Here is a 20,843-nt window from a genome sequence, read left to right as displayed (position 1 = left end):
GGAGTCAGATAGGAAAAAGATATTGGAACTGTTCTACGGAAAGTCTGCCAGCCAGGGAGAGGCCTAGAGGGAGGTTATTTGAAAAAGGAGACTTGGGGCTCAGAGAGGTGATGCAGAGGTCAGAAGCATTGAGTGCTCTTGCAGAGGGCCTATGTTCAATTCCTGGCACCACATGGCAGCTGTAAGTCCAGGTTCAGGTCCAGATGCCCTTTTCTGGCCTCTGCAGGTGCTGCATACAGGTGATGTACAGACACGCATAAGGCAAAGCATTTAAACATATAAAGTAAAAATAAATAAATCTTTTTAAAAACAACCCGAAATTAACAAGATTTGGGAGCAGACAGGGCTAAAGATGGGGAAACTGCTTCAGACCTAAGTTCTCTGCACATGGAGGGAGCCTTTATGGTGATGAATTGTGCTCTCTGGTCGCCAAGACTGTCTCTGGCCTGAGGTGTATTCAGGGTCACTGACCTTGTGAGAAAGGGAAGTGGAACTAATTTGGGGATGGGATGACAATTAGGATTGGGAACGTAGAGGCCTGGTGGCTGTGATCCTGAGTAGGACACTGAACTTTCGAGCTTTAGTTTCCTGTCAGTGAGACAAAAAAGGGAGGTGAGCTAAATTAAATATCAGCATTTTACTCGGCAGGAGCCCAGGGGAGGGAACTTCAAGGAGTCTACTGTGAAGCCCTGCCGTGGGAACGCGGATCCATGACCTTCCTCTACCATGTGCCCTCCACTGGAAGTGCGCTTTCCTACCCGGGGTTCTGTGGGCACGCATCGTGCTCCTCTTCTTGGAGTGCTGGGTGTACCCTGGGTTGCCTGCTTCCCTCAGCTCCCTGCAGAACATAATCTCTTCTAGATTGATTTGGCTGGGGCTGTAGCTTAGTCAACAGCTCCTGCTTGGCCTTTGGGAAGCTCTGGGTTTGATTCCTACCCTGATAAGAAAAACAAAACAGTAACAAAAAGAAAATAGACCCCAAACCTAGGATGCTTGTTTTTGAGCATGCCTTCTCTGGCCATCAAATCTATCTAATGGCATTGATGTTTTCTTCACATCTTACTCAAGAGTCTCAATGCGCGTGTGTATTCAGAAAAGAACCATGTCAGGAACTAGAACGTGTATGTGTGGCCTCTGGAGCCCCGGTGGCAGCACATTCCTTCTCTTTGTGCTTGGTTTGCAGCTCTTGTAATTAAAGCCGTACCACCATCTCTTGGCTGGAGTGGCCTTCAGTCCTTTCTGTCCTCATCTCTGGTTCCAAAGGGGTGGTGTAGTTCAGTGTCACCACAGCAGGGAGTACATAACCTTCCAGGACAGCCTGTGCTGATGTTACTCATTCTTGTGCAGCCATTCGTTCATTCATCAAGCAGATGTTTAATGTCACATGAGCCAGGTGTTCAGAAGTGACCGTCACCTGGCCCCTTCCCTGAGGAGCTTAGAGTCTAGTGCAGGAGAAAGAGAAGTAACCGTACGGTTACAGACAGGGAGACAGGGTTCTTAGTAAAGAAAACACACCCTTGTTACTCTGCAGTTAGCTAAAGAGGACTGTGACACAGGTCTCTTGCTGGTTTGAGGAATGAACAGGCAAGCAGGTGCCCGTCCTCACCAGTGAGGGTCCAGTGACTGCATCAGTTACTTCTCTCATTACCGTGATCTCACAAGAAACAGCTTAAAGATGGCTCCCTGGAGTTTGATGCCAGCCAGGTCTACAGAGTGAGCCCAGGCTAGCCAGGGCTACACAGAGAAACCCTGTCTGGGGCGGGACGGGGAGAGTGAAGAAAAGAAGGAGAACTTTGTTCTGCTCGAGGTTTGGTTTAAGGGGCATAGTTCAGCGTGGCAGGAAAGGTGTGGTGGCAGAGTGGCCTGACTACAGCTGTGCTGTGGGGATCTCAGCAGATCAGGAGTAACGAGGGGAATGCTAGTGTTCAGCAGGCTGGCCTCTCACAGCTCTGGGATCCATTCTCTCCTTCCACCATGTGGATTCCTGGCATGAGACTCTTCACCTGCCGAGTCATCTCTGGTCAGTGTAGCACTCTAGCCTGTGGGTTGGAACGAGGGGATCTGCACACTTTCAGTGGATAGCCTCTCCTCAGTTGAACTTCTGGGGAAACAACCTCACTTCCAGAGGTGTATCTCCTAGATGGTTCCAAATTCAGTCATGTTGACTGAAGATCAACAGTGAAGGGATGTGCTCAGGGAGCACAGAGGAGGCAGAAGAGATCCACCTGAGAACCTTGTCCCAGTAGTGTATAAAACTCCCTTGGATCCTGAAGCCACACAGAATTAAAGACAAAGACTTACATGTTTATGCATTAACAGGACCATGTGGTCCTCACTGACTCACAGGCACTTTGCTAATTGATTGACTTGCAGTATCTCAATTAGTTTGTACAGCGGTACTGAAAGATTATGAGGAAATGTTTCTTTAAATAACAGAAACTTGTTTTTTAGAGTGGTGAAAGCTGAAACATCCAGGATGCTAGCAGATTCATTGTCTGGCTAGGGCTCACTTTCTAGCTCATGTGTGCACCCTCTTGCTGTGTTCATACAATGAAAAGTAGAAGGGACCTCTCTGACACCTTTGGTTGATTGATTTAGAAACAAGATCTTGCTGTGTAGCTCAGGTTGGCCTTAAATTTGTGGTCCTCCTGCCTTGCCCTCCAGAGCACTAACCCCATCCCTGGGGCTCTGGCATGACTGATCACCTCCTAACCTCACACCAAGTGGTAGAATTTTGACGTGAATTTTGGAGGGATATAAAACATTGAGACCATAGCACAAAGAAAAAAGACCCAACCAAGAAAGTGCATGGTGAACAAAAACCTACTTTGAACATTCCTGTAGGAGGTGTGGAAATTTCCTCACTCCAGTAGGGAAAGTGGCCCCAGTACCTAAGATTGAGATAGGGTAACAGAACTTCCCATTCAACTCACTTAATCTCTCTGGGCTTACGTGCTCCTCTGGAAGGTAGGTGTTTGGCTCCATCCAATTCTAACCGTCTACAGTCCTAGTGACCCTTATGTAAATGCTACCTGCATGCCACAGTGCCAGCAATGTGATGCCTTTCTGTGCCTGGCAGAAGTGAGCAGAGGGAGAGAATTCAGACACTTGGGTCGGGGCAAGAGCTTCTAGGGAACTGTCCTCATCTCTACTCTTCTTTTTTCAAGTCTCCGAAGATTACCGGTGTTTTTGTCCTTTGTTTCCCAGATAAAGATAGTAAGTCTCAGAGAAATCAAATAAAATGCCCTGTGGTTGGTCCCACATGTCCAGCCACTAGTGTCCTCTCCAGAACTGAACACCAGGTCTCTTACCTCCCCATGAGTGGGAGCTAGCAGTTAAATCTGTTGCCAAGAGATGTGTTTTATTGATAGAAAAATTGAGCTCCAGAGAGCTTTTAGCGGCACGGGAAATTATTTAAACTTAACTGATAGGAACTTCTTTTCCCACCCCAAGCATGGGCCCATCCCTCTGCTTTGTAGACTGATGACTTTGGCCTAAGGCTGTCTCTCTACCCACAGCTTAATGATTTGATCCACTCTTCTCTCAGGAGGTGAGCTCACCACACCGAGATATGCCAAGTACCACAGAACCCCTGACCACAACCCAGAGGGAGATCCAGCGTCAGTCCACGCTGCAGCTGCTGCGTAAAGTCCTGCAGATCCCTGAGAACGAGTCAGAGCTGGCTGAGGTCTTCGCCTTGATTCATGAACTAAACAGCTCTCGACTTATCCTGTCCAACGTGAGTGAGGAGACAGTCACCATCGAGCAGACCTCTTGGTCGAATTATTATGAGTCTCCATCCACGCAGTGCCTTCTCTGTAGCAGCCCATTATTCAAGGGGGGACAAAAGTAAGCACCACTTTCCCCCGCCCTCGCCGCCCCAGCCCACTGAGCTCCTGTCACTTCCTTCTTCAGACAGCTGCAGTTAACCGGGAGAGATGCTAGTGTGTGCTTTCCTTAGCTTCCCTTGACCTTCTCAGTCGCTAATGGTAAAATAATTAGCAGTTAGACTGGAGAGTTTGCTCAAAGGTTAAGAGCAGTTTTTGCTCTTGTAAAGGACCGGGGTTCAATTCCCAGCACCCACATGGCAGCTCGCAGCTATCCGTAACTCCAGTTCCAAAGATCTGATGCCCTTTTCTGACCTCCATAGGTACTAGACAGCACACATGTGGTGCACATACATACATGCAGGCAAAACATACCACAGAAGAGAAATACATCTTTTTTACATTTTTTTTCTTGAATTAGCAATCAATTTTAGAGATGCCTGAAGCTTGCCATCTGCAACCTAGGGTTTAGATTATGTCTGGCCTGCCCAGCATAACCTTGGAGTTGTCGGTGGAACCGCTTAAGTCATGTAATAACTTGAGAGTCAGATTGATTACCTTATAAGTATAATTTCTTAGCCCAGATCTTGAGGAAATGGAGACATTCTCAGGTAGACAATCTTGGAAACACAGCTCCAGCACCTTCTTTTGCTGCTTGCAGTAAAGTCTGGAGAATTTCGCTTCTGGCTACGATCCTGTAGCTTACAGGAGGAGACTGACTTCCCTCCTGGTTTTTGTTCTGGATACTAGCTCTCTGGCCGGGCCCCAGGAATGCTGGCTCCTGACGGCTACCCGGCTGCAGGTGGTCACTGCCCAGGTGAAGATGTGTCTGAACCCGCATTGTCTGGCCCTGCACAGCTTCATGGACATCTACACAGGTAGGTGCTGACCTTCTCTGCCCTCAGCACCCAGAACAGGTCTGGGAACTACCATATTGGTTATAGCTTTGCTCCTCTGGGTACTGCATCTGTTCTTAGCAGCTTCTGAAGAATTGGTCTTTGTCCTGACTGCCTCTGCCTCAGCGACAGTTTCCTCAGGTGTGACCCTGCTCTAGAGTCTTTAGTTTACAAATAACAGCTCTCAACATACTTTTTTTTTTTTTTTTTTTTTTTTTTTCCGAGACAGGGTTTCTCTGTGTAGCTTTGTGCCTTTCCTGGAACTCACTCTGTAGCCCAAGCTGGCCTCGAACTCACAGAGATCCGCCTGCCTCTGCCTCCCGAGTGCTGGGATTAAAGGCGTGCGCCACCACTGCCCGGCCCTCAACATACTTTTAATCCCAGGACTCAAGAGGCAGACAGGTGGAGCTCTGTGAGTTTGGGGCCAGCCAGGCCTACATAGTGAGACCCTGTCTCAAAACAAAACCCAAATCTTAGTTGTAGAAAAGCTGGTCAGTACAGACAAGTTAGAAAAGATGACAGTAATCCTCTTGAGATAAACACTTGACACCACTCCCTCTCTGATCCTCAGACATGTTCATTGTCTGCAGAACATCAGGAGCTAGAGAAGCCTGAGTAACATTCTAGGTTTTCTTTGCACAAAGGTGGAGTGTGCTGGGTATGTAGAACAGGCTATTTTAATTTAGCGCTATATCATCGGCATCTTCCTCTGCCAACAAGTAAAGAAGTAGTCCTTTAATAAGGATGTTTGGTGCTCCGTTTTACAGTCTTGCTTATAATTAAATAATTATGTGTGTCTATTTCTTTTCGACAAATTCTCAAAAGTGGAATTGCTGTATTTTTACTCTCCTTTATTCAACACTATTGAACTGTGTACAGCTTTTTTCTTCTCTTTTCTAGCTTGCGTTCTTTGGTACTTTGGCCTTCTTTACTCTTTACCTAAAGCTCTCCTCCACATACGGTTGCTTGTCTGCCTGGTGGCTGGCCAACCTCCATGTCAGCTTACTCGGGGCATGGCTTTTCCCCTTCTCCATTCTTTTGTGAGCAGCTGCTGAGATTTATAACTTCCTGCCTTGGCGTTTTTCTTTAAATACACAAATAAAATTGTCTTTGAACCTCAAAAACCCAAACAACAAGAAGACCCATGTACCAGTTGTAGGAGTGTGAATCCTGAATTGACACGTAGAATTCGTGCTGAGGATTAAGACATAGTTGTTCTTTGTCTTGAACCTTATGTTGCCATTTTTTGAATTCATGTGAAGTCTTGTATTGCCAGTTAGTGTTTGTTACTTTGTGTTCCTCCTCAGAGTTAAAGTGCCCATTTTTCTCCACTGTAATCTATGTAGGCCAGTGCTCTGTATTATATATGTTGTAATTAAAATTCTTTAAATTTACATAGAGTACCCAGCACTTGGGAGGCAAAAGCAGACCGATCTCTGAATTTGAGGCCAATATGGTCTGGCGTACATAGTGAGTTCAGGACAGCCAGAGCTGCATAGAGAGAACCTGTCTTGGAAAAAAAAAAAGAAGAAGAAGAAGAGAGAAATTACATAGAGTAGATTTTCTTTGTTGTGTATTCTGTGAGTTCTGTCTGACATGTACACTGAACCTGAAACAGTCAAGCCTCTTGTTTTGTTCCCTTGTAGTTGAACTTACCTCATTTGGTAGCTGTTCAATTCTCTTTCGTTTGACGTCTTCTACTAAAGAGTGGTGTGTACATACAACAATAGTATGTAGCCCTCCAACCTGTTTCCGCTTACTGTGCATTAGTATCTGCCTTTTTTATCATTGACTAATTTTCCCTTGTGTGGATGTGCTAGTCTATCCATCTACCTGCCGAAGGATGGTTGAATTGCTGCCAGTTTTTGGCAATTACAAATAGAGCTGCTACAGACGTCTGTTGACAGGATTGTGGATGAGCATACATTTTCATTTTTTCTAAGTAAATATAAGATCCAAATGGTAAGCATATGTTTAGTTTTATAATTAATTGCCAAACCATTTTCCAAAGAGGCTTTATCGTTTTGCATTCTTTCCATTAGTGTGTGAGAATTTTTGTCTGAGCTGTACGCTAGCACATGGTGGTGTTTTTAGCCATCCTAATTGGTCTGTGTAATGACCACTGGTGGATTCATGGTTTTTGATGAAGTCTCCATTTTGAGTCTCTCCGTGTATGTGTGTACCCTGGTGCACAAGTGGCGGTCAGAGGACAGCCTTGGGTGTCACTTCTTACTCTCTGCCTTGTCTGAGACAGTTTCCTGTTGGCTGCTGCCTAGGGCAGGCTGCTTAGCCCAGGAAGTCTATCTGCCTCCCATCTCGGAGTGCCAAGGCTACGGATACACTGCCATGCCACCTTTTCCTGGGTTCTGGGGATCCAGACTCAGGTCCTCACACTTGCATAGTATGTACTTTACCCACTGAGACATTTTCCCAGTCCTTAATGCCTTTCTAGCCTGGGGTTCGTTGCGTGGGCTAGGGTGGCTGGCTGGCAAACCTCAGGGGTCTGCCAGTTTCTGCTTCACCAGTTTTGAGATAACGAATGTGTAATGCCATGCTCAATTTCTTGTTAGTCTACATATAGGCTCTAAGGATTAAACCCAGAACAGACAATCACTGTATTGACTGAACCGTCTTCCCAGCCCATATGATCCATATCTGTTTAACTTTATAAAAAGATGTATTTTTATGTCGTATGTATATATGAGTGCCTACATGAATGTATGTGCTTCTTATGGGTACTGGTGTCAGCAGAGGCCAGAGAGAGCATTGGAGCCCCTGAAACTGAAGTTATAGGCAGTTGTGAGCCATAGCATAGGAGATACACACACACACACACACACACACACACACACACACACACACACACACACACATATGTATATATACATACATACATATAGATAGATAACATGGGAGCTAAACCTAGGTAGGTCCTTTGCAAGGGTAGTAAATGCTCTTAACTGCTGAACTATCTCCCCAGCCCCCTTATTTAACTTTTATATAAAGGGTTAGGTTCAGATTTAATTCATTTGTGGGGTATAGGTGTCTATTGTCCCATCACTGAAAATCACTTGACCTCTGTACATGAGACTGCTTTGAAACATTAGATTGTTCCATTGTTTATCTTTGCCAATATATACTGCCTTCTGTTGTGTTGTCTTTTTGGTTTTTTGTAGCCCTAGCTTTCATGGAATTTGCTTTGTAGAGCAGGTTAACCTCAAACTTAAAGAGATCTATCTGCCTCTGCTTGGATTAAGGGCACATACTACCATGCTGGGCCTCAGTACACCGTGTTTACGACTGCCGCCACAGAATAAGTCCTATGAGGCAGCATGAGTCCTCCAGTCTTGTTCTTCATGAGTTGTTTTGGGTAGTCTGTTTATCATTACGTACAGTCCCACTAGAAACTTCGTGGAAATTTTGTTGAATTTATAGACCAATTTGAAGATGTTGTTTTAAAATATTGAGTCCTCCAATCCAATATGGTCTTTACATTTTTTTTATTATTAAATTTTTTCATTCTTTCCACACACCAGCCACAGTTTCCCCTCCCTCCTCTCCTTCTCCTCTCCCACACCTCCCATCCACCACCACTCCATGCACTCCCCCTCCATTCTGAAGAGGGCAGGCCTCCCATGGGAGTCAACAAAGCATGGCATATCAAGTTGAGGCAGGACCAAACTCCTCCCCCTGCATCAAGGACTGGTGAAGCATCTCAGCATGGGGAATAGGCTCCCCAGCTGTCAGTCCAGAGTCCATGAGCTCCCACTAGCTCAGGTCAGCTGTTTCTGTGGGTGCCCCCACCATGATCCTGACCCCCCCGGCTCGTACAGTCCCTCCTCCCTCTCTTCAGCAGGACTCCCAGAACTCGGCCCAGTGCTTCTGCCTCTATCAGTCACTGGATGAAGGCTCTCTGATGACAATTGGGGTTTTCACCAATCTGATTACGGGAGAAGGCTAGTTCAGGCATCCTCTCCACTATTGCTAGAAATCTTAGCTGGGGTCATCCTTGTGGACTCCTGGGAGCCTCCCTGGCACCAGGCCTCTCTCCAGCCCCAAAATGCCACCCCCCATCAAGATTTCTTTTAATGTGGTTTGGAGACTTTTTTTTTTTTTTTGCTATTAAATACTTTATCATTAAGAATTTCAGCATTTTGTAGTTTTTAGCATATAGGTCCTAGATATATTTTGTTAGACTTACACCTACATTTGTTTGTTTTATTTTCAGTGCTAAACAAACAGTTCAATCCAACTGTTTGTTGTTGGCAGAGACACTTGAGTTTATCTGTTGACTCTGTATTCAGTGCCACCAAACTAGTTTTGTTGCCTCTGGGAACTTTGGGGACTGCTTTTTTAAAGTTTGCTAATTGACAGATAAAGCTGGTATATCATTGTTAATTGTCTCACTTCTTTGATTAATGAAGAGAATAGAGATCTTCTACACGACCCTAGGGGAGTAGGAGAGTGTTACTCTATTGTGAATTATATTTGTGAATTTGCTACGTAGAACAGGTTGGCCTTGAACTTACAGAGATCTCTCTGCCTCGGGTTTCCATTTTTCTTGGCTTTTTGCAGGTTTTCTGTTTATTGTCTTTTACGTTTGTGTGGGATGATTTGGGGGACACAAAGGGTTTTATCTGTTTGTTTTCTCTTTTTAATTTTTGAATGGCCAGAGCTTTGATACTGTTTTTAGCCTTGGCTATCATGCCTAGAAAGGCCTAGGAGTACACGTTCTAGAATTTGTTTTTGTCACGTCAGTGCTTATGTGGTATATAAATGAAATAAAATTCTCATTTGACTGGTCTTGACTACACTTAAATTCACCTGAGGTGTTTTATCCACAGCCTGTGTTAGGCCCACCCCATCCTTGTGCTAAGAAGTCCCCTGACATCCATGGTATAGTTGTGTGAGACCTGAACACTGAGCCAGAGACAGAGCAATGTTTCTTTTTTCATGAGGATAAAACAAAAACCTGCTATAAATAGTATTTCATTCAACGGTGGCTTGTGGACAGCTTCAGACAGTTAGGGCTACTTCCCTCTTTTAAATGTGCCGTTCTGTCTTAGGACTGCACTGTAACTTACTCCCCTGGAGCAGACGTTCAGTTGGTTGCACTGTTAATGCTGTAGTGATCCTTTGCCTCTTTTTAACCTGCAGGTCTTTTTAATGTGGGGAATAAGTTGCTGGTAAGCCTGGATTTACTTTTTGCAATCCGGAACCAGATTAAGCTGGGAGAGGACCCCAGAATGTGTGTTAGTGTTGTGCTGAAGTCTGTGCAGGAGCAGACAGGTAAGGCCCTCCCTCTGTTCCAAGTTAGTCCTGAGTACTGAGCTGAACTTCCAGAGACAGGCTTTAGCTGAGTCATGGGAGTAAGAGTCTGGTATTTCGGGAAGGAGGTATCCTGACTTCCTAATAATATAATCTTCCTTCAGAACTTTATAAATGCCAAACTGACTTTGGAAAAGGTTTTCATGCATACAGGGGCCTTTAGCAAGAACTCACAACTGACTTGTGGAATAATATTCTTCGGTCATACATAGATTTGGCTTTGTAGTATATTAGTTAGGCTCATTCTAAGTGCAGAGCTCCTAGATTTCTACCGTTCCAAGGCTCATGTGGAGACCTAGGTGTAGGAACCTGGGTCTTTCCTACCTAGTTCTTCACCTGACTCATTTCTACAAGCTCCAGTTCTGGGCCTTATCTGCTGCAGTGGGACAGCCAGCCATGTAGGCTCGTATTTGAGGCTTGGCTCTGCCACCTAGTGGCAGTGTGATTTTGAGCAACTTGTTCTGATTATCTATTTATAAAAGAAGACAGTAATAGCTTCTAGTTCATAGAGTCAGTCGTGTAAGAATTAGTCTAGGTAGCATCTTCAAAGCCCTCACGCTAGCATCTAGTGCCGAGGAGGTGTTAGTTCAAGGCAGCTGTCCTCTCATTGGAGTTGCTCACTGGGTTGCACCAGAACACTTGCGGATTGCTGTCTTGCTGTCTTCTGGCTCATCCTGGTACTTTTAGGGTCTTTTTCTGTGACCTCTTGCTGTCCTTCCAGAGAAGACACTGACCTCAGAGGAGCTGAGCCAGCTGCAGGAGCTGTTGTGCAATGGCTATTGGGCTTTTGAGTGTCTCACAGTTCGTGACTACAATGACATGATCTGTGGGATCTGCGGTGTGGCCCCCAAAGTGGAAATGGCTCAGAGGAATGAAGAGAATGTGCTGGCCCTGAAGAGTGTGGAGGTAAGTCCCTCTCAGCCACCATAGCCACTTTCAAGACTGTCCTGTCTTTTGGGCAGCTCCTCCTGCATGCTGTTCCCAAGGATACATGGCTCCAGCCCTGTGTAGGTGAGGCCAGTGGCTTTTTCCTCCTACAGCCAGTATTTCATTTGAGAAAGGTCTGAAAGAAACTGGGATTTGTTTGTTTTCCTTTTTTATCCCCCGCCCTTCTTTTAATGATGTTGGAGATCGGATCCAGAGCCTGTGTATGTTAGGAAAACATGCTACCAGGAAAATTATACCCCAGTTCTTGTTGTTTCCTTTACTAAGAATTGAAGCAAGAACTATGTACATAAGCATGTGCTCTGTCGCTGAGCTACAATCCCAGCCCTTACATGCACTTTTTAGGCTTCTAAGAAAATAGTTTAAAAATGAACCCCAAAACTTCTGTCCTCATGGAGCACTTACTTGCTGCTTTGGGAAAGATGGATAGGGAAGAGATTGGTGTTTGGTAGAGTTCTTCTTTATAGAGGGTAGTCAGGGAAGGTCTCTGAGAAATGACATTCGAGTAGAGATCTGAAGACCATGTAGCTGTAGGGAAGAGATTCCAGGCAGAAGGAGCACCGAGAACAAGCTCTGAGACCTGGGCATGGTGGATGTGGAGCCAGGAAGGGGGGTAAAATGTGTGAGACTGGGAGGTGGCCGGAGGGTGGAGCTGCACCTCCTTAGGGCCGTATGACCATTTCCAGGGTGTATACAGAATGAAATAGAGAGCCACTGAAGGCACTAGATAAGTAATAGGAGATGACTTTGGTTCTGAACTGTAATTTTCACCAAAATTCCACTAAATTAAGATGGTTTTGTAGGTTGTGATAAAAGTCCAAGATATGTATGATCCCTGTCTTAAGAGATGAACAGCAAAAGCAGATAGCTGTCTCCTGCTTTCAAAATGAAGTCAGGGCTGGAGAAGTGATGCCACAGTTAAGAGGAGCTGGCTTCATTCCAGGCACCCATATCAGGCAGCTCCCAACCACTGTGACTCCAGTTCCAAGGCTCCCGTACCTTCTGGTCTCTGAGGCGCTTGCACACGTACAAGTGCACACACAAAAATGAATACTTCTTTCTTTAAAATTAGACATTTTAACACAAGAAACTGGAGCTGATTATACGTGTAAATATAGATGCCTATATCTTGAATAAAATAATAGTACATCAGGTCTAGCAACAAATGAAGTAATATATACCATGGCCAAATTTGCTATCAGAAAGCAGGGTCATTTAAACATGAAAATCCATCAGTGACCTGGTTGGTGCTGCTGAGGTGGTTCAGTGGACACCAGCACTCGCTGCCAAGCTGGACGACCTGAGCTTCAGCCCTGGGATGGTACCGGCGTGGTGGGAGGAGAGAGCCGCGGCCGTAAGTGATCCTCTGACGGCCACGCGCGTGCGCCTGTGTGTGGACACTAAATAAATGAAATAAAAATGTTTAATTCATTAAAGCCTCATTGGATTATATTTTATTCGCTATGAAAATAAAAGGCTTTCACTATGATTTAATACATACTTAGAGATAAAACTTTCGCAAACTGAAAATATTTAGGAATCTTCCCAGCTGGGTAATGGTTGGAACATGCCTATGATCGCATTATCTTGGGAGGCAGAGATAGGAGGATCCAGAATTAAAGTCTCGCTTTGGCTCCATGAGACCCTGTCTCAGAAAACCAAAATAATGGCCCTGGGATGGCATTTCCCTTGATTACAGCAAGCAGATATGCTACTTGTGCTGGTTGCTTGATCGGGTTTAGAAGCACATGGAAACAAAGCTTAGGGCACATCTGTAAGGATTTCCGAGTAGGTTTATTGGGGTAGAAACAGCCACCCTCACTGGGCCGTGCACTGTTCTTAGGTTGAGGTCTTGGACCGACTGGAAAGGGGAAGCCCCAGCGGTCATCTGCTTCCTTACTGCAGGTGTAGTGTGAGCAGCTGCCTCAGGGTGCTGCCGTAGTAACTGGAAGACTGGCTCTTGAAGGGATGGAGCAGCTCTAGGGAAGAGCTGTAGTGTGTTTGGGCATGGACAGTAAGCACATTAGCTTTGGGTTTGGTTTGGTTCTGCTTGTTCATAGTCCTGTCTTAGCCTTCTTGGGATGGGGGGGATACACACCTCGTGCTCATCCTGTTCAAGGGGTGGCGTGTGGACTACTTGTCACGTTACCTCAACAAAATGCGTGACAGCAGCACCTTAAGGAAGGAAGGGTTTGAGAGCATGTTTCATACAGGTGGAAAACTGGCCTAGTGTTTACATGTCAGTGCTAGAGAGCCAATCCAGGACTTTGTATCTACTGAGCAAGTACTTTACTACCAGACAGCACCCCTCCCCTGCCTCCAGTGAGTAAGTCACTGGCTCTAATCAGAGTACTAAGGTCAGAGTCACACTTCAAGGACCATGTAAGGTGCTTGCTTCATCCAGCAGCACATACTTTAAAATTGGAACGATACAGAGATTAGTGTGGTGCCCTGCACAAGAGTGACATGCCAATTTGTGAAGCATTCCATATTTTTTAAGCAAAAAAAGTAATAAGCTGCTTGTAAGAAAAGTAGTGCAGGAATGAAACTCATTGGTAGAATGCTTGCCTGCCGTGTGAGGCCTTGAAATTGATCTCCACCACTGGAAAAAAGAGAAAAGGAAGCTGGTTAACATAAATGCTGGATGCCTGTAATAGTTAAGTCTGCTCCCTTAGGGAGAGGCGATAACAGTCCTGTGAGGTCCTGGAGAGCCTGAAGAAAGGATTCACAGGGCCTTGGAAAATGAATAGAATTCTAAGCAGAGTTCGGGTTATTCTTGCCAGCTAGATAAAGAAATTGAGGCTTCAGTTTGAGAACTAAACCTAAGTCAACACTCTTTTCTTTCTTCTCTGATTATGCAGAGGTGTATTTGTGGAGATATGTGTAGTGAGTGCGCATGCCTATAGAGGCCTGAGGCATGGGAGTCCCGGAACTGGAGTTGCAGGTGGTTCTGAGCCACCTGAGGTTGGTGCTGGGAACCAAACTCGGGTCCTCTGGAAGAGCAACAAGTGCTTTTAACCACAGAACATGACATGAACAGAGCTGTAGAAGCAAGGAGGCTTATTCCTGTCTGGTCAGAGAGTACTACAGTGTGAGAGGAAGGAAGGATGGCTTCATAGTGGCCTGTCAAATGCAGGAGTATCCTGGCAGTGCGTGGCTATCAGATTCTTGGTCTTCCCAAAGCCCTGCTTTCCTGGTGCATTATAAAGAGTGCACACTGGGTTGTTCCTAATCCGTGGCCCGTACACTTTGGCCTGTTTTTATCTTTGTTTTGTTTTTTCTTTGCCTTTTCTATCTTGACCACATTGTAGTTTACCTGGCCGGAATTCTTGGGCTCCAGTGAGGTGAACGTGGAGGACTTTTGGACTACCATGGAGACCGAAGTGATTGAGCAGGTTGCATTCCCTGCCAGCATCCCCATCACCAAATTCGATGCCTCTGTGATTGCTCCCTTCTTCCCGCCACTCATGAGAGGAACTGTGGTCGTCAACACTGAGAAAGACAAAAGCCTGGATGTGCAGCCAGTACCTGGTAAGACCATTTGGTTCCTGTTTGGTGTTAAGTGAGTGGCTCAGTCAGAAGTCAAGACAGAGCAGTGGTAGAGAGTGCCAGGCCCAGCTCAAGGACTATGTCTAAAAATACAAAGCGGTGGCTGGGCATAGTAGTGAAACCTTTAATACCCACACTCTGGAGATAGAAACGTGCACAGAACAGTCATTTTCCTAGACCAAGTATAAGCACCTTATTTTGGTTTTAACTTTAAAAAGCCTGGAAATGAGGTATTAATTCTGCCAATGCTCCGTGTGATACACTGGTTGCAAACATTGTTTCTTAGCATTAGATAGTGAGGAGGCTCTCCCTCACTTCGTCTCTGAGCTCTGCCCCCTTTAAGCTAGGTCAGGAGCACAGTATGTAAAGAGCATTTTTTAAATGATGCTGTTGCCTGGGGCTCAGTGGTTAAGAACACTTGTTGCTCTTGGAGAGGAAACCAGGTTCAGTTCCCAGCACCCACATGGTGGCTCATAATCATTGGTAACTCCAGTTCCACGGGATCTGACGCCCTTTTCTGACCTCCATAGCACCAGGCATGTACATGGTGCACATACGTGCATGCATGCACTCACAGATAGAATAAAGTGAAAATAATAGCTCCTGTTCCTTTTGTTGCCTCTGAAGCATCTGTGCTCTTGGTTCTGAAAACAGAATCTGTGGGTTAAAAGGTGACCTTGGCAATGACTCTGTTTCTGTTGTCAGATGTAGGTGTTTCAAGGGCATGGTCCAGTTCTGAGAGACTTGAGACATCAGCGAAGCTCTAGGCCTGCCTCCTACACTACCTCTCTCAGCACCCTGGGGAGTGCTGTGTGTAGAGTTGACTTCCACTGCTTGCCTGCTACTCTGCATGCCCAGCCCCCTGGTTCTCCTTCTCAAGCATGAGGAGCTAGGGGTGAGGTGGCTGTCAGCAGCACCTCCCATCAGCTGTACTCTGTGTTGCAGGCAATGGCAGTGCTTTGGTGAGGCTGCTGCAGGAGGGCACCTGCAGGCTTGAGGAACTCAGCTCCTATGGTGGGGAGGAGCTACAGTACCTACTGGAGCAGTGTGACATCCCCTTTGGCCCAGAAGACTCCAGGGTGAGTGTTGGGAACAGCTGTGAAGACTGGGGCTTTGGGAGCAGGAAGGCTACTCTCTTCCCTGTGCAGGTTATAAACCCCCTATGATTGGGCACTTGTGTTGACAGGGGGTTCTAGAAGTCAGGAAACTGCCAGGCGGTGGTGGCGCACGCCTTTAATCCCAGCACTCAGGAGGCAGAGGCAGGCAGATCTCTGTGAGTTCGAGGCCAGCCTTGTCTCCAAAGCGAGTTCCAGGAAAGGCACAAAGCTACACAGAGAAACCCTGTCTCGAAAAACTTAAAAAAAAAGTCAGGAAACCAAAGAAATAGCAGCAGCCAGATGGTGGCGTGTATGTGATCCCTGACCTAGACTCAGGTTTTCCATCCTGACTCTTCTTACTCTGTATGGTAATTTAAATTGGATTAACCTCATTTACAAAATCAAAACAACTGAAACTTCACAAGGCTCTTTCTTGTAAAGAACACTTCACCCAGAGACTGATTTTAGGCTCATAAAAAAGACTGCTGTTGACATAGACTCTATGCTGTGCATGGATTTTAGCCATACCTTACTTGCTTTCTGTGCTGTTGAAAACAGGCTTCCTTCAAATTCAGATTCAAATGGGCACTCCTTTTGAATGTTTCTGACAAGGCAGCAGGCTGGCAGCTTCTGTGGAGCTTCCTGAAGTTTACCTATACTAGAGGAGGGCCTGCTGAGGCTCCAGGCCAGCAGGACCCTCTTTGGGTTTGGAGAGACCTTTGATACTGAGTACCTTAGCATTTGTACCTGAATTTTCATCTTCTCCTCCTCTCCAGGATCAGCTCTGCTTCTCCTTATTGGCCCTCTACGAATCTGTACAGAATGGAGCCAGAGCTAGACCGTCCCCAACTCATTTCACAGGGGGAAAAATCTACAAAGTGTGCCCCCATCAGGTAAGAAAGTGGCGTGGGTGGAGCATGGGGTGAGCTTGCTAATGTTGAACTGCCCACAGAGAATCTGATTGGTCCCTTTGGGACTAGGACTTGCGTCACTGTGCAGCCGGGAATCCTTGCCATTTGGGGGGCTGTAGAGGGAATTTGGGTCATTCGGTAATATGTATTAAACACCCTACTGCATGCTGGCCTGAGTTGCCCAGTTGTACAGTAGTAAAGACAGAGATAATGTTCTTTAGTTGACCTCCTATTGCCATGGAGAAAAAAAGTTACCACAGTTTGTGATGCTAGCTCTGGAGGAACCAAAGAACTGAGGTAGAAAGTGGGGTGGACCTGCAATCTCCAAGCAGCCAGAGAAGGCCAAGACCTGGGGTAAAGGAAGAGCCCAGAGGAGAGCCAGAGAAGTTATTCTGAAGATGATCAGAGATTTTTAGGATGGTGTCAATGGGAAATGGGTGGTGAAATCACCCCCGATGTTCTGTAGAAGGGGATGGATAGGGTAGACAGAAAAAGCTACAGGCTAGGTCGTGTATGGCAGAATTGGCCTAGGAAGATACCAGAATGGAAAACCCAGTCCTGAGTGGGCATTGTGAACAGATTCAGTTCACAGTGATGTGAGAGTCAGGCTGAGCTGGCCGTAAAAGGACAGTGACGCAGCCAGTCACTGGAACAAAGCTGGGGGCGGGGCCTTTGAAGCTTACTCTCTGACAGATCAGCACCTACTCAGAGAGTGTGTCCAGATGTGCCCATCGTCATCTTCTGAAAAGCGGTGGACAGTACAGGGACTCAAGTGCTGTCTTGGGACTCTACTAGGGAGCATTTCATGTAGAAGGGACAGCTGGGTGGGTGTGAAGGCAGAGTTCTCCATATACACAGATCTGTCCGGCAGTGGAGGAACTGCAGAGTGTTGGGGAAGTGCTTCCTAGTACAGCAGCGGCTGTTGCCTGGGCAGCTTGTAGAGGTCTGATGGGAACCTGGGTTCAGTCCAGAGGCCCTAAGCCCTCTGTTTACATTGCCAGGACAGTTGGTAGGGTGATAGGGATGGAGTAGGGTTTAGAGATGTCCTAAGTCCTAGCTGTTCTCAGGACAAGGAAGTGCTGGTGACTTCCTTTAGGGGTAGAAGTGGGAGGGGAGGACCAGCGTGGTGACTCGGTAACTAAAGGTGCTTGCCGGGCAAATCCAACCACCTAGGTTCACCCTGAATCCACTGTGGACGGAGAGAACCAACTCCTGAAGAGTCATTCACTGACTCCCTGTGTGCTGTGGCATGCACAAGCCTGTGTACACAATAATAATCCTTTTTTAGAGAGGAGGTGGAGAGGGACCTAATGTCAGGGTCGCTGGCTTCAGTCATGACGGTGCTCTTCCTCAAAAGAAGTGAGTGAGGGCCTACTCCAGCGCCTGCATGCTGGTCCCTTAACACTGAACGATACCCTTTGTCTCCCACAGGTGGTCTGCGGTTCCAAGTATCTTGTTCGAGGTGAAAGTGCCCGTGACCATGTGGATCTGCTAGCCTCCTCCCGTCACTGGCCACCCGTCTATGTGGTAGACATGGCCACACCAGTGGCCCTATGTGCTGACCTCTGCTACCCAGAGCTGACTAGTCAGATGTGGGGGAAGAACCAGGGCTGTTTCTCTAGCCCTACAGAGCCAGTTGTGGTGAGTCCCCTCCTGAGGACTGGATGGCGGAGGGCCACTCCCACCCCTACCGCCAGTTATGAAGAGGGCCTGCCTGGGAACTCTTTTTAGCATTCCTGTTCTCCATCAATATTTATCCTGACGCACCAGTAGTTATTACAGACCTTTACTGACTGACCGCAGCATGAGGCCAGAGTGTGTTATTTGGTGTGCTTAGGGTATCCCAAACAGAGGCATCTTGTGTGAAAAGATTTATTTCCAGAGAAGCTAAAAAAATTGCCACTTTGTGGAAGGGGTGGTCACTGTACACACTGACCACCCTGAAGGGCGCTGTTTAATTCCTGAGTCTTAGATTTGACCGTGAGTGTGCTATAGGGCACTCCTGTGGAGATACAGATACAGTGGTCTCAGAAAACACTCACTTTACATCCAGAACTATACGTTAAATCTATTTTTTATTTTTTATTTTTTTAAAGAGAGGTGGGGTCTGGGGTTCAGCACTCAGCACCAATCTTCTCTAACCCTCTCCTTTGATTAGAAAAGGAAACTAAGGCCCAGAGAGGGAGTTGGACTTGATCAGGGTCATACAGCAGATCCGTGGCCGAGTCCTTGTGTTTGTATCTTGGTGCATTGTACCAGGAGATAGCTCCTTTGAGACGCGTGCACTGCAAGGCCTGCCTTTGGCCTAGGCTAGCAGAGGCAGTAGAGCTGATACTAGGTAAGAAGAGAAGAGTCACAGGAAATGAGTGCCTCTGCCGAGCTGCATTATGGGAGGTGAAGGCTTCTGGCTCGCTTTGGAGCAGACATTATTCTCCTCATTCTCGGAGACCCCAAAAGTTGTCTGAAGTGTCCCTCAGAGCCGCTCCCTCCCATCGCTCTGGTGCCTGGATCGTCCAGGCACACTGCTTACACCCCTGAAGCAATGCGGCATCTCTGCCGGGACGACCAGTTCCATCTCCTTCCCACAAGAAGAGACGAGGCACGGGAGGCAGTGTGCCAGGGCGCTAGGGTTTAGACAAGGCTGTCTGACTCCACGGCTCCTGCTCTCTCCCACAGGTTCTCTCTCAGTCATTCCCTCTTACACAGTGCCTTCTCTTCTCTCTTCCAGAGTGTGTCCTGCCCTGAACTCTTGGACCAGCATTACTCTGTGGATGTGCCAGAGGCTGAAAACTCTGTCCAGCATCCAGTCACCAAGACTGCCACACGGCGTATTGTCCATGCGAACCCGAAACCCGATCCCAGTGACCCTAGTGCTGGCCACCGTTCCTTGTCACTGTGTCCTGAGTTGGCACCCTATGCCTCCATCGTGGACTGCAAACTCAACAGTGTCCGCCAGCGGCCCATTGCCTTTGACAATGCCACCCACTATTACCTCTACAACCGCCTCATGGACTTCCTCACCAGCCGAGAAATTGTCAACCGGCAGATCCATGATGTTGTACAGAGCTGCCAGCCTGGTGAAGTGGTCATCCGTGATAACCTCTATCGCCTTGGGGTTGCTCAGATCAAGACCCAGGAGGATGGGGAGGAAGAGGAGGTAGCCTCAGTGGTGGGCTAAGCCAGGTTGTTAGTACAGGGCCTGCACCATCTCTCTCAAGCCATACTGTGGTCCTTGCCCAAGGCAGACCTATTGAGGGGACCCGCAGTCCCCTGTAGGGAGGGCCTCTGACTGCTGGAACTGACCAAAGAGCTTCCATTTCATGAGCACAGTGGGGCCCTCGACCTCTGGGGCTCAGGAGAGGTGCTGGGAAACCTCTACTGGACCTGAGAGCGTGTGGGGGGCATGCTAGTTTCAAGGAGCAGAGGCTAAGGGGAAGGCTGCGAGCTGGTTGCCCAGGCCCACCTCCACTGTGGTCCCTGCACCAGGTGCGGAGACCACCAAGCTAAGCAGTCCCGGGGGAAGAGAGCTCTGCCTCCATTTGTTCGGGCTCCCTAGCCTGCTGCCTTTGACAAGGGGCCTTAATGGCCCATTCACTCTTGGGGTCCCTTTGGGCTCCTCATCCTAAAGGAGGGGTGCATTCTTCTGTCCTCCAGCTCTCCCTGTTCCCACAACTTGGGGCAGCCGAGGAGGGAGGAATAGTAGTTATAGCTCCCTCCAGGACTGTCCTCTGCCCTGGGTTTGGGGGAAGAGAATCCTTCCTCCTTTCTCTGGCCACCGCTCCTGTACCCTACATCCTCCGGGCCCTCGGACCCTCGCCGCAGAGGGGATGTGGCCCACAGTTGTGACCTAGCTGGCAAGCAGTAGGAAAACTCCCTTCTGTGAAGGGGAAGCAGACAGCCGGGAGCAGACGGCCGCACGGGCTCACGTGCCGTGGTCTGCTCGGGGCCCGGGGATTGGCCGAGTGCTAGTTAATTTATTGAGAGGGTGGGATAGGTGGCTCCCCTCTCGTTCTTCCCCGACAAGAATAAAGTTTATTAAATTATCTGGTTTTAATGAAGCAAGAGCCAGTTCACCGCTCATTGTGTCCTTTGGCTCTGGAAGTGGGTGCTTGCTGACCACTTCTCATGGAGAGAGGTGGAAGGGGGTCCTAGGGGACGTGCAGGCCCTCGAGGGAGGTGGAAGGGGGTCTTAGGGGACGTGCAGGCCCTCGAGGGAGGTGGAAGGGGGTCCTAGGGGACGTGCAGGCCCTCGAGGGAGGTGGAAGGGGGTCCTAGGGGACGTGCAGGCCC

General features: G+C 47.5%; 1 protein-coding gene and 1 non-coding gene across 2 annotated transcripts in view; both read left to right on the top strand.

The window, feature by feature from the left end:
• Positions 1-20,617, top strand: part of Hmgxb3 (HMG-box containing 3) — a 44,167-nt gene extending 23,550 nt beyond the window's left edge. Inside the window, exons 9-17 of the mRNA XM_059246118.1 lie at positions 3,548-3,849; positions 4,578-4,705; positions 9,881-10,012; positions 10,773-10,957; positions 14,308-14,527; positions 15,491-15,624; positions 16,419-16,535; positions 17,985-18,194; positions 19,282-20,617. Coding sequence (XP_059102101.1) covers positions 3,548-3,849; positions 4,578-4,705; positions 9,881-10,012; positions 10,773-10,957; positions 14,308-14,527; positions 15,491-15,624; positions 16,419-16,535; positions 17,985-18,194; positions 19,282-19,731 — 1,878 coding nt within the window. The 3' untranslated portion in view covers positions 19,732-20,617. The remainder of the gene's footprint in view (positions 1-3,547; positions 3,850-4,577; positions 4,706-9,880; positions 10,013-10,772; positions 10,958-14,307; positions 14,528-15,490; positions 15,625-16,418; positions 16,536-17,984; positions 18,195-19,281) is intronic.
• Positions 13,384-13,492, top strand: LOC131896247 (U6 spliceosomal RNA). The gene has a single exon (XR_009375407.1). It is a non-coding gene; the product is annotated as a U6 spliceosomal RNA (small nuclear RNA).
• Positions 20,618-20,843: the final 226 nt, after the last annotated feature.

The sequence above is a fragment of the Peromyscus eremicus genome, chromosome 19, assembly GCF_949786415.1.
Source record: "Peromyscus eremicus chromosome 19, PerEre_H2_v1, whole genome shotgun sequence".
Classification (NCBI taxonomy): domain Eukaryota; kingdom Metazoa; phylum Chordata; class Mammalia; order Rodentia; family Cricetidae; genus Peromyscus; species Peromyscus eremicus.
This window is presented reverse-complemented; position numbering and strand designations above follow the sequence as displayed.